The 14,382-nt window shown below is 37.8% G+C and overlaps 1 protein-coding gene across 5 annotated transcripts in view; it reads left to right on the forward strand.

Moving 5' to 3' along the window:
* The window catches only part of Grm5 (glutamate metabotropic receptor 5), a 363,712-nt gene that overhangs the window by 267,440 nt on the left and 81,890 nt on the right, over positions 1-14,382 (forward strand). For all 5 annotated transcript variants that reach the window (XM_041666785.1, XM_041666947.1, XM_041666697.1 and 2 more), the window contains one exon: positions 33-268. In XM_041666785.1, coding sequence (XP_041522719.1) covers positions 33-268 — 236 coding nt within the window. The remainder of the gene's footprint in view (positions 1-32; positions 269-14,382) is intronic.

Consider the following 14,382-nt stretch of genomic DNA (forward strand, 5'->3'; position numbering starts at 1 on the left):
ACAGGCTTGTTTCTGTTTGTGTGTTTCCCCAGTGACGGCTGGGCTGACAGGTATGACGTGACAGATGGGTACCAGCGAGAAGCTGTTGGAGGAATTACAATCAAGCTCCAGTCCCCCGATGTCAAGTGGTTTGATGATTATTATCTGAAACTCCGGCCAGAAACAAACCTCAGAAACCCTTGGTTTCAAGAATTTTGGCAGCATCGCTTTCAGTGCCGGCTGGAAGGGTTTGCGCAGGAGAACAGCAAGTACAACAAGACTTGCAACAGTAAGGCGATTTATTGTTTCATTTGAAGTGGATAAGGCTAAGGCTCCAATTTGTGTGAACTGTGTCATGGGGATACTGACTATCATTTATTAGTGAGGAGAACTCTACCATAAATAGAGTGGGTATTGCCACTTAATAGCGACAAACAGGTTTTATTCTCACTAACAAAAACATATCTGAACAAGCGTTTACTCTGTTGAGATTTAAAATAATTAAATTACCACTATTTATAGCATTCAAAAAATTGAATGTGTTTCTGTACAGCATTGTGCTGGAAGCATCACATAAATTAGCCACAAAGTGAAGTGAGTCGACATCTCTGAAGGCAGGGAAGCTGTTCTATGCATTTCTATCACCTTGAACAGTTAGCAAGGTTATGGCACATAATCCTAAAGAATGAGGTCAAAGAGAAGGACTACTTCCTACTTCTAAAACTAGACCAGAAATAGTAACAGGAAGTTTGCAGTGTATAATTATAATGTTTTAAGAACCATAACCCCACCGAAGCCATTATTCAGTCATTAAGCGAGTATTTACAAGAGCTCAACAATGTGACAAACCATTACTTTAGTTAAAAGGGTAATAAGATATGGAAGGCTTGTTCCTGTCTTCAAATTTTAGCATATTATAAGCGAGGGAACACTGCTGAGAAAAACTGCAATTCCATGCCGCCAATGTGGTGAGTGATATATAGTTTAGGCAAAGGAACTGATTATATGTAGCACACCCTAAGATAGCCAGGCAGAGCTGAAATTAATATGCAAATCAACTTTACCAAAGCTTTGTTAAAACTGATAATGAATTTGAGGAGAATGACTTATCCCACATGTTGCAATAAGAACCAGGCATAAATTTGCAAAGAGACTGAATGTCTCAGTTGCTGGGCTACTTTCATCCATCTTGTGAGAACCATAGTTTGTGTCAGCTTTTGCCACTGGAACTCAAGACAGTTAAAGCCCACAGACAGGTTGCCATATCCCTGGATCAAAATAAGGAAAATGGTGAGCGCATTAAGCAGGCTCTCATTTAGAGAACATCCATCCTGAGTTTGCTATCATTTTATTCTTTTCATGAAGTGATGGAGTTCATAGTGATGGTTTGTGCTTACTTTATCATTATTTGACAAAACACGAACATAGTCACCTTGTATTGATCCTTATTCGGGTAATGAGAAAAGGGAAGGTGTGTTACCTAACATTTCTATTGCTGCGATAGAACACAAGAACCATAAGAAATTCGGGGAGGAAAAAGTTTATTTAGCATATACTTGGATATCCCACATTGTGCAATAAGATATCAAAGTCTTTCATCAAAGGATACCAGGGTAGGAACTCAAGTCAGGAAACCAGTAACAGCAACTGATACAAAGACCATACAAGAATTCTGCTTACTGGCTTCTCAGCCTGATTGCTTAATATTCCAGGAACACCTGCCTAGGGATAGAATCATCCACAGTGAGCTGGGTGCTCCCACATCAGTCTTCAATCAAGAATAAGCACCACAGCCTAGTCTGATGTGGGGAACAGCTCCTCAAGTGAGATTCTCTCCTCCACAATGACTAGGTTCTGTGAAACTGACCTAAAACTAGCCATCACAGAAGAATAACTGGAGTGTAACACTTAGCGTTGGTCAATGAAACCCCCCAAATCAGAGAAGCGTGGGCTAAGAGTATGTTTGCGTCGCTGCTATTCAGTTCCCCGCTGCTTCTTGCCTGGATGTGTAAAATCTTATTTATTTTCTTTGTTTTGCTTTGTCATTTTCATGACGATGACTTTGGCAGAATGGCAGAGAGGGAGCTTCGCTGTACTGTCGCCTCCTGAGCCCATTTCTTGAGTTTTCTAATTGCTCTCTAGGTTCTCTTTTTCCAGGAAAATACTCATTTCCCTTTCTCAGCCTTTTCTCACACCAAAATAAACATCTATCCATTTCATAAATAAGTTGTTTCATCCGTTGTGCCTATGTTACATTTGCACTTAGGGGGCACTCACCTCTTGAACTGAAAGTTGCTAATGTAGTTACTTTTTCACACAAAGTTGTTAATTACATGGGGAACAAAAGCCTCATCATCATCCACTTAGAAGCAGCTGCAGGCTCCAGAATTCTTTCCTGGTGTGTTGTAAAGACACATACAAAAAATTCCCATCTTTTCATCAGCATGTAAACATTTTATAGTCACCATTCTACAGACGCCTTTATTTTTCAAGAATGCTTCCTTGTTTATCTATACTTTTCCAAATTCCTAGAAACTTTGAATCTATAGCAAATATTTAATAAACTTTATAAAAAACAATTATCATTTTATTTCTCGTAAATCCTGGATGTATCCCAACACTAACCTCCCAATCTGAGATTGAAACCGAGTGGGCCATTGAAGGGGAACAGGTTGAACTTCTTTGTAGGGTTTCTGGGTCTAAATCTAAAACATTTGAGGACTGCCTCACACCCAGAGCCTGATTTAATAGATGTGTCTGGTTTACTTTAAGTATCAGTGTGATAGAGCATCAGTCATGAACTTGTGCGTTCTAGCATGTATTCACTCACAAGCCATGTGGCAAGTAAATTAAAAGTTCATGTTGATAATTACCTAAATCATAGGGTTTGATGCTGCTATACCAGTCAGTGATTCAAAATGTACAAATAGTATCCTTGATTATTTTACATTTAAAGTCCCAAAAGCTGTTGACACAGTTACTCTGTCACAGGGAGTCTTTTACTGCTCAGAAAACAGTAGTAGCAGCAGCAACAGAAGTGGTAGCATCTACCCATAAGCCTTTACTGTATCTACTACATCAGGGATTACATATTCAAAACTATGTCTAGGAGCTGGAAATGTTTGCATTTATGTTACAGTGAGTTTCCAGCTAGAGCTGCAGTCTTTCTAGTAGATGTGTCTTCCAAGGGTTTAAGGTGCGTTACTTATGCCCATTGTTCTTCATTTATCAGAATTACATGCCATTCTGTTGAGGGCTGAGCTGACCCAAGGCTTTTTCTGAGAACTTGATGTATGAAGAAGGAATGCTGTGGGTTGTCTAAAACCAGGAACAGGATTGTCAGAACTAGTAAATGGCTTAGGGTCAGAGCCTTAGGGAAACTGGGACTTCAGTTCCTTAGAACACAGCTGGTACCACCCTACAGGACTGTGGTTATTAGTCCCAAGGTCACTGTGTGCCTGGTCTTTAATGTTCTTGAGAAACCTTATGTTCCCCTTGGGCAATATTGATTTAGTTTCTGTCTGACTTTGTCCCCCTGTATGCTGACTTTGTCCCGTTGTATGATATTTTCTACTAACTTTATCTCATTTCTCTCCTGCAAATAGTATATAAGGTGCTGTATGTCATAACAAGCTTGCTTGGCATAAGCCATGATTTTATGTAAGGCCAACCAACCCCACCTGCTCTGTTTTTAACGTATCATCTCCTGACCACCTTCCACTTAGGGGCATGCAATGAAGAATGACCTAGGTTTAGGTCACAATTTCATCTTTAATTTACTTTCTAAAGTCTTCGTTAGTGATTTAGCTATTGTTCAGAATATTTGAGTATCTCACAAGCTGAAAACTTGACAGAAAATGAAAACTAGACTTTTGGGAGGAAGTGATTATCTGAGAGTAAGAGCTGCTAGAATTTAAGAACAGAATTATAAAAGCCAAATAAAATGAAACGAGTACCAAACTTAATACCAGGTAATAGATTTCTCATTAAGGCCCCCGATAATAACATTTAAAGAAAAATAACCTGGGCGAATTCTTAGTTTAAAAGCAGAGTTAAAGAAATAGGAGTAATTATGTATCCATTTATCTATCCTGGTGTTTGGTACATGAGGTTTTCCTTGATAAATACCCATCGTCAAAAATTGTTAACAGAAATGCCAAGTGAATGCCATATATGTGGACAGAGGCGCTATCCCCCAAGTAAAGAGGTGTCTAAGGACTGAAACTTGAATCCAATATGTATTTGAAACAGAGGGTGCAGAGACTTGAGTCAGTTGCTGGATGCAGAAGGTATATTGTATTAAACAGCAGATTTAGACTCAGGACACGTAAGCGAAATTCAACCTATAACCACTGAGAATAAAACACACACACACACACACACACACACACACACACACACACACACCTTAGTCTTTCCAAGGACTTGTTCTTGATAGTGATATAGGTTATACAGTAACGGGCACTGCTTGTAACCAGTGCCACTCATGGAGCACAGAGAGGGAGCCAGACTCAATTTTAATATTTTTTTTGCTTGTACTAGTTGCTATAAATGTGTATATCCTCAAAACAGGGGCAACTACATGGGATTGTCCTTTCCACAGCCTCCACGACTGGCCTACGGTTTGAACATCTTAGTAATTGCCAGTGCCACAACCTTTAAAAAATTGTAGAGAATGGCTCCCAGACCAGATGGTTTCTAAATAAAGGAGCTGTTGTCCCCTAAAGCTGTGACATGACACTAGAATAACAGGACAACTGTCTATCAAAGGCAGGGTCACTGAGAAGATCATAGGGAAAAGCTTGACTTGTTTAAAAGATAATTTGCATTAGTAAATTGTAATTAAGTATTTGCAACATCATGCAAATCAAAGGTGGAATCCAAAGAGAATGTATGATCTGGCATTAAACATCAAAGCATTTAAGTTCTACTCAAGAACTAAGTATGCAGTACTAAAACAAGCAGAGTTCTGTATGGCCTCGGAAAATACATACAGAGTTACTGTTATTTGCCACTCATTTTTTCCTAGATGCCAGAGCCGCATAGCACCAAACAAAATAGACTAATACAGTTGCAATCACAAAACATTTATTCTTGTGAAGGGAGAAGAGAACAAGACAAAACTAATGAGCAATTTATTCATTTTACATTAGATTATCATAGGACAAATATAAATCCCAGAAATAGGATTTATACTGTTGAGAGGATACAGTTTTAGTAGAGTAGTCAACTGTGACTTTACTGAGAGAGCAGATTTGCATGAATTCCAGAAGATGAGTGGATGATGCTGGCATCCACCAGAAAAAAGAAATCACAGTCTAAAGAGGTGTGCAGTCACCATAATTTAGGCAACAGTTGGAGGCCAGTGGAAGGAATAGAGTCGGATGTGTGAAAAGAGTAAAAAGTGACAACAGAAGTTGAGTTCTCCTAGCGTTTTGTGGGTGCTATATAGCGAATCTGCTATAAAACTCCAGAGAACTAAGAAGCCAGGATCTATGCAAAGGAAGGCACCTCTTGTCAATTGTTTTAGGGTTGATGTTGTTGTTATTGTTTGCATTCTATTTTGATATCACCTTGATTATGCTTCACCTTCTCACAGACTGTCAGGTGATAAAGCGTTTACTTCAGTGTCTAGCTTACATGAGAAGAATTCTGGAGATATCTGTTTAGGAGTAATCACTGCCTTTTAGAGTATCTAAGAACAATGGAAAGGGACTGTGGGTGTGAAAGACTCAGGGAAAAGCAAAGGATAGACAACAACAGTGTGAGACAAAGAAAATGACATTAGAATCGAAGTATCTGTTATGAAAGAATTTGTGTTTGAACATGGTTAGTAACAGTGAAATTCTAGTCCACAAGCCACCTCACGTTTCATTGGGTTTGGAAGTGTATCTGTCATGTTCAGAGATGGGAAGGAATTAGATTGATTGAAGTGGGAGAGAAGACAAAGAAACAGAGACAAAATAGAAACCTTATGGATGTTTGATGCTTAGCTGAAATGTCTGAGTTTGAGAATGAATTGCAATGCAAAGATGTTGAATATTTTTAAGCATGCCATTTTGGAATGCCGTTAATGATCTGGTCATTATTTGAAGAAATTTCATCTTTCAAGAATTTTTCTTTAACCATTAAAACTAATGGAAATATCTTTTTTGTGAAGAAAAGCTCTCAGATCCTTCATGCATTATAGCTGTGGTGAGGCCTAGATAGAATAGATACTCCATAAATTCATTTCTTTTTTTTCTGATTTCATGGGAAAGCCTCATTTTTGAGCCTACCTTGCAGTAACTAACTAGTATTGGCCAACAGAATGGGCTGTGAAGTGATGTGCACCATTTATAGACGTGATACCTAAAAACTCACTAGAGATTCTAGACTCACACGCCTGCCCACATCCAGATGACTGAAAATAAGCATTCAGGAGAGCCAAAGTCATACGACAGAAGTGTCACTTGGAAGACTCAAGAGCTTCACAGTTGGCCTTAAACTGTTATGTGAGCAAGAGATACACTTGTATTGGGTTAAGATGCAAGATGTTTGATGGTTGTCATAACAGCTTTTAATGACCAGGACTTGCTACCTTTCTGCCTTTCCCAGTAGATAACAATTACCATGCTTTTGTCAAGATGTGTAAATGCCAGTCAATGAACAAAGTGACTACTACAATTATAGGATCCATCTGTTACCATAACAACTCCCCAGTGAGTCACAATTTACTTCCTTTTGGAATATATCCATGATATTTAAGCTGTTTCTTCCAAAATATTGTACAGTTTAGTTAGAGGCTTCACGATGATCTGAACAGATACTAAACAGTCCCTGAACTGCATGATTTATTTTTGTTTAATGAATTATTGAAATGAATCCAGAGTGTTAATTAAATTTAAATTTGATAAAGAAAGGAATTAACTTTTTCTTTATCAAGTTATCCTTTTTTTAAAAGTCTGTTAAAGAAGATCACGAGCTAATTTTGAGAATAATGGGACAAAATTCATTTGCTAGTTGGTCTCTTCCTTCTGATGTTTATAATTCATCAACAGATATTTTAAATACAGGATTCATGAGAAGTAGAGAGTGATTGAAATATTGGGGTGGGTAATGTAACTCAATCAGGAAATGATCACCAAATAAGCATGAAGGCATGAATTTGGTCTCTAGCATCCAAGTATACAGCAGGGTTGAAAGAATGAAGTGGGCAGAGGTTACTTTTGTGATTTCAAAATTAGTTAACAGACAACATTTTAATAGAAAAGGTGAAAATAGGGAAATGAATTAATTGGAAGGATTTTTACAAGGAAGATAAGGTCTGCTAAAATATTTCAAGTTTGATGTTACAAAGGTGCATGTTTTTAGATAACTAGGAGAAATCAGAGAAAGTTGTAGTGTGGTACAGTGATTTAAAAAAAAATCTGCGTGAAATTACCAACTGCAAGTAGAAAACTAGAAACCTGTATGGAGGCAATGAGAAGCCAAAGAGAGTGGCTAATGGAGCCAACCCTAATGTATGTCTTCAGATATCACTTCAGGAACAACTGAGTCCATTGGACCCATAAATTCTGCCAATATAAGGTAAACTCACATATTACTAAATGTGACTAATACTATTAAATTGACTGAAGCATGGTAGCAAAGTGTTTTCTGACAAGCCTTGGTATTTGAAAAGCTAGATTTATTATATAGGTCTTCAAATTAATACCTCTGTGATATGAGACAAGTTATTTGAAGTTTCATCCCTTAGATTCTTCAGCTGCAAATTTGGGATGACACTAAATCTCTACATCATAAAAAGCCCCTGAGAACATGCCATGAGCATTTAACATAGGATCTTAGCAGATGGCTTAGGAGAGAAACGTCTGGCCACAGTACTGAACAGAGGAGGTCCGTGATAAAGTGTGGCTGGGTTTCAGCAGGAGCTCAGTTCTATCTCCTGGCATGTGGACATGTTTTTCAGAGTTCTCACTTGTCAGAAGAGAAGGAGAAAAGGACCACATGTCTCTTCTAAAATAACTAACCCTCTGGTGAAGGCCCTGTCCTCTTGGCTTCACCCAAACTCAACCAGCTTCTCTAATTTGGGAGAGGACTCCATACCGTGCCCTCTTAAATACTTAATACAATTCAGTAAATTGTCGTCATTAGGAATACTCCTTAACATCATCCATTTCTCAAAAAAATTCACAGCACAAAGCATTATCAAACTTAAGAACATATTCAAAAGCTGTAATTCTGAAAAGAAAATAAGTTAAGAATTTTATTCTATAAAGAAAGAGAAATAAATAGAAATTATAAAGTCTCCATCAAAGAAGAAAAATTCTAAAAATGTTTTGCACTTACAGACTATGTGCAAACTTGCTACAACAAATGTTTTATGTTAGGAGATTATGCATATTTCACTTTAATTGAGGTGCTTGCTAGGTTTATGTCAACTTGTCATAGACTACAGTCATCTTAGAGGAGGAAACATTGATTTAGAAAATGCCTCCAGAAGATCAGGCTGTGGTTAAACCTGTAGAGTATTTTGTTTAACTAGTGATTGATAAGGAAGATTCAGTGAATTGAGAGTTGTGCCATCTCTGGGCTAATGGTCCCGAATTATGTAAGAAGATAAGCTGAATAAGTCATGTAAGAAACCACCCCCCCATGGCCTGTGCACCATTTCCTGCCTCTGGGTTCATTCCCGTCTGAGTTTCTGTTCTGGCTTCTTTCAGTGATGGGATACAAAGTGAAAGTACATGTCCAAGAAATTCTTTTCTCCTCAACTTGCTTTTTGGTCATGGTGTTTTATTGCAGCAATAGATGCCCTAACTAAGACAACTGATAAATGTTGTTCCCAGGGAATACAAGTGAAGTAAGAAAGCAGCAGTCAAGCTATTTAATGGCCTAGTACAACATCCAAGTTATGGCAAAGTAACTCATAGCATATAAAAGCTGACTTTAGTGGTGTGCTTCTGTGCCCTTTTGTAGCAGTGTAGACTCGACCACCATCAACTATTTCCACTTCTGTTCTAACCTGTAAAATTTGCTTTCAATTTATAGAGCTGTTGGAAGTACTAGCTAAGGAATGTGTGCCTGCACGTTTGATGTGCAGACACCTGGTTAGAAAGGAGCCATCTGTTCCACACCAGCTCTATTTTTGTGACATCTCTTGGTGCGCTCTTCCACGGCCTCTGAATTCCACCTGGCTTTTCTCTATTGGTTTGGGCTATGGCATTGGGGAGTTAATTACATCCCTCTTTTCCTGAAGCTAAAAGTCATCCCTTCTTTTCCAGGAAAGAATTGTGTTTTGTAACCATTCTTTTTCTTAAAACCTCTTGTAGAACATCCCTTATAGATTATAAGGCATAAAATGCATGGCATATTGAATGCAATATAAGTTAATACAGATATGTACGAGTACTTAATAATTTTAATAGTAATCTAAAATAGTGATCTTAGTAGAAGGGACACACTAGCCCACTAGATACTCTTTTGTAATGATACTTGAACTAGACTCAAAGAGGGTATGGGGTACACCTTTGATAGAATGCAAAGATACTTGATATTCAAACAGGAGGACACAGGGATGGGCATTTCTTTTATTTCCCTGCATTTCTCTGTAGAAAAGTGCTAAAGTAGGGCACATTCTCATCTGAGACCAAGTTTGGCTGTTTCGTTCCTTCTTTTCTCAGCAACATCAAGATAATAAACTAACTTGCCTAGACGTTAGAAAATGTGGCTTTCTGGACCTTGGACATTTGAGCTATTTAATCTGCCTCTGGGAGACCTGGCGGATATAACTGGTGTAATATTTTAATCTGGGGAGAAGGGAATTTGTTTATTCATTTCATTGATTATAGTTTAAATAACAAAGCAATTTCTTATTTGTAATACAGGCATTATTTTATAAAATTCTACTTTATTAATGAACATTGAGAAATAGTGATTTATATTTTGATTCCCCATCAGTAATGTCTTCTTAGTGTTACTATACTAGGTGGGATGGGGGGTATGGCTAATTCCAGGAGTCCTAACAGAATAGATACACTTGACCACTTTATTACATTTATATTGCTGTAATAAAACACCATGACCAGAAACAGCATATAGAAGGAAGAGTTTATTTGAGCTATGGTTCCAGAAAGCTAAGAATCTAACATGACAGGGAATTGTGCAAACAGGTGGTAGGCATGGTGGCAAGAACAGTCAAGAGCTCACATATCAAACCACCAGCAGGAATCAGAGATAACAAATTTGGAATGGTGCAGTCTTAAAGCTCTTCAATCCTTCCTGCAGTGGCACACTTTCTCCAAGAAGGTCACCTCCTAAGATTCCCCAAACAGTGGCACCACCTGCCAAGACCGTGAGGAACATTTCATTCAAATCACCATACCAGCCAATCCTTGAAAGCAGATAAAGGAGTAGTGATAAAGAAAGGAGATGAGATTTGTTCTCAGTGGAACTATGTTTCAGAGATTTAAGGTCTAGTGACCTAAGATCTCACTGTTAAGTGAGAGAAACAGTAATCTCTAGGCACAAATGTAGATATTTGTAAGGTAATTTGATGGGTACACCATATTCATTTAGAAAGAGATAGCTGATTTCCCTATAGGACCTACATCAGCCATATACTTTTTATCCTGCTATATAATATAAATACTTGAAAATGAAAGTGGAAATTGGTTGGTATAACCCATAACTACTGTCCCACTATTACACCAGTGGACACAACTTGTCTAGAATGTCAAATCAAAAACATTTAATTACAAGGTCCAGAACTGAACTGGAAAATTCTCCCTCTGCAGTTAAGTTCTGCTGTAGCCTGTTTCTCAATGTCATACAGTCAAACTGTGAAATGCATTTAGAAACAAGAATTTAGTATTCAGTTCTGGCATGCAAACAACATAGGAGATAGCTTTATACTAATTTTTATACTAATAATTTTTGAGATTATTAAATAATGATTATGTCACTCACTCTACCCGAACCATCCCACAGATCCCTGACTTTTTCTCTTTCAAATACACAGCATTCCATTCTCCAATTGTTGATGTATGTACAAACACCAGAGGAACCAAAATTTTTTTCTAAACAAGACCTGAACACAAAGAAAGAGCTTTTGAGGTTTGGGGGACTTTAGGGGCCTCTAGAGCTATTCAACAATGTATGTAGAAATAGCCAATCCCTAGTTAGGGATCTCTACTTACCTTATAGCTTCTTAAAAAACCCATTTCCTACCATATATGGCATCTTGATTCAATATTTTTCTTTTAATATTTTTTGGAATTCAAATATAACTATATTAATTTCCCACCCATTTTCATGTTTTCGTGCCCTCATTCTAACCCCTTCCAATCCCCCTTATCCCCCCCTTTCTATGTGTGTGTGGTGTGTTTTTGTTTATCTATTCTAGATAGATTTCCAAATCAAATAATCAGAGGTTGGAATCATATTATTCTATTAAAGTAATGAACTCCTTTTTATTGATTTTTATTAAGTTCTACATTTTTCTCTGTTCCCCACCCTGCCTCTCCCCTCCCCTTTTTAACCCTCTCCCAAGGTTCCCATGCTCCCAGTTAGATTAGATCCATGTACGTCTCTCGTAGGGTCCTCATTGTTGTCTAGGTTCTCTGGGATTGTGATTTGTGGGCTGGTTTTCTTTGCTTTATGTGTGAAAACCACTTCTGAGTGAGTCCATGTGATAACTGTCTTTCTGGATCTGGGTTACCTCACTCAAGATGATGTTTTTTAGCTCCATCCACTTTTGGAAATCTTTTAAAGAGTATGGGCAGGATCTTTAAAGTTCAATGCCATTTATTCCAAGCTTCAATTAAATTCATGATTCAGCAGCATAATCCATTGTCCTTCTCAACTTCAGCCATCCTGATTCCTAATTCTGGGGTACTACTACTTCAGAGACTTTGTGTATCCTCCTACCTCTATTTTATTTGGACAATTTTGCAATATGAAATCTGGTCTTTGCTGCAAAGAGAAAAAAGGCATATTCTATGTTTCACTTTCCACTGAAGTTTACTTCCAAGTCCTACAGCTTCCTTTGGGAACCATGGCCAAACATGGCGCCTGAAAGGTTGCTGGGGTATAACAGTATCAACCCAGGATGCTTACTTACACAAGAACACCTTAGATTACTACTCTGGAGAGATAGTTGACCACCTTTAAATGGGCTTAATCTTTTTCACCTGTGTCACTGTCTTCTATTCTGTTCACCTCTTTAGTTAACATTACAGACCTAACACCTTCTAAAGCCTTTCCAAGTATTTCAGAAGCTCACTAGAACAATATTTGGCTTTCTCTCAAGATATTTCCTTTAGGAATTTCAGATAGGCTCAAGTCTTGCCATGCATAGCTTCAAGTCAATTGGACACATTTCGTTGATGGCTTTCCCTATTTCTCATCCCCTCCTGAATATTTGAGCACTTTATAATCCTTACTTATACATTGGTCTAAATAATTCAGAATTGTCATAATCTTACCTATACCTTAAAGATTACCTCCCACCGTGGGGCTCAACAAAGCCCCCAAAGCTTCATGTCATTCCTCATGTCCTTCTTGATTTGGTTTCTTTTTATCTTTTAACTCTCCTAAAAAATAAAGTCTTATCTTTACTACTTAAATTGTAGTAAAATTTTTAAAAAGGGTTTTTTTCTAATTAAGACAGTTAGGATACAATGTACTCTCTAATTATCACAATTCACTTTGTAGAATCAGTAAGGCCACAACCTGTATGGTGAACCATGTGATTTCCCTTCTTCTGTATTAATGTTCAGACTTGAGAGGTAAGCTCTTCACTTTAACCTGGCTTTCTCCTGGCTCAGGGCATGAGTCTATCCATGGGATGCATACCTTTTGAGTGCCATGAAGGGCATTTTAGCACAAATCTAATTTGTGTTCTCTTTCCTTTATATTCTGCCAGATGTAAGAAATGGCAAGCCTACAGTTCTATCTCATCCTCCTCGTCACTTTTCCTGCCAAATTCAGATATTAATACAGATGCAAGAATCAGCATGTCACTCTCTATTGTAGATCCTCCCTTATGTAAACAAGTTCTTTCAGGGCGGACAGATGAACCTCAGCTGTATGTTCTATTAAAGACAGCAAGCTATACACAAACATTGCCATAACACTCTTATGATCCCATAACATCTGTGCTGCTTTCAAGGACTGCAATACATTTTCTAGCTTATCAGCTCTTGGGAGAACATTCTCACACTAACGTTGAAATCTTACTCATTAAGAATGTGTGTTTCCCCATACCACATTGAACATGACCAACCTGAGATTCCTCCCTGCAGCAAATATTCTCCACTCTTAGAAGTCTTGTTCTTGATTCTTTGTGCTCTCTGCCAAACTTGAAGGTAGTTCTACCACAGTTACCCGTCAAAGAATAGCACCTTCCCCAGATGCCTACTAGTTATATTAAGAATTTCCTACTACTTACATTAAGCCATGGAGGGACTCTGTGGGTTTCATAACTTTCAAAAACTTCTTGTGCGTTATAAGATCTGTTATCTTCCTGAGTCCTAAAAAGCTCCTTACTCTATCCACAGAGAAATGTTTCAACTTGGAGAAGGTAGCTATACAACAGTAACATTATAGACAGAGTGTAAAAACATTTACAGAGATTTAGACAGGCTACCACATAAGGATGCATTCCCACCCTGATCCCCAATGAGAATTTTCTCCCCAAAACAGAAATTCTTTTCTTAGGCAGCAATGAATATATTTTTAATTGCTTCACAAAAATAGGTGTTAGGTCAGAAAGAGACAGCTTGCAGCTAATTGTAGAACCTTCAAGCATAACCTTCAAATCACTATATTATAAACTACTAGCATTAAGATTATAAAATAGTTTATGGGTTCATTCTATTATTTTATTCACCTATTGTCTCTTCATCCTCAAGCTTTATTATTGTCATGTTGTGTTGGTGCAAAGTAGGGCACAAAGAGGTTAATTGGCAGGTCAAACAAAGACAAATAACTGATAAACTAAGTATTGTAACGTAATCAAGCTTCTAAAATGACGTTTTATGAAATGTTGCCTGCTATAAAACAGAAAACATTTGTTTGGAAGAATGCTCATCACTAAAACCAGTTTCTACCTTTGCAGAATTATGTGAAACAGACAAAAAAAAATGAGTCTGTCACTACCATGCCCCATTTCCACACCACCAAGGAGATTTGGTTTAATGGTTTTCATGCTACTAGATCTTGTCTTCCATGTAAGATGGCAAATGGAGTCCATTGGAAAGGATACAGGGCATGTCACTCGTTTGGAGCACTGATGACATACGTGTCACAGTTAAGCTAGGGCTAAGTTTCAAAGATAATCTTTTCAGAAACTGTTTCTTATACCCTTCCGCATTCTTTTAACACAGGCCTGACCTATCTGGAAGGTTTTAACTCTGGATG

This window comes from Microtus oregoni, unplaced genomic scaffold, assembly GCF_018167655.1.
Source record: "Microtus oregoni isolate MIOR12 unplaced genomic scaffold, Mior012 000000F_ref0000247, whole genome shotgun sequence".
NCBI classification, from domain to species: Eukaryota; Metazoa; Chordata; class Mammalia; order Rodentia; family Cricetidae; genus Microtus; species Microtus oregoni.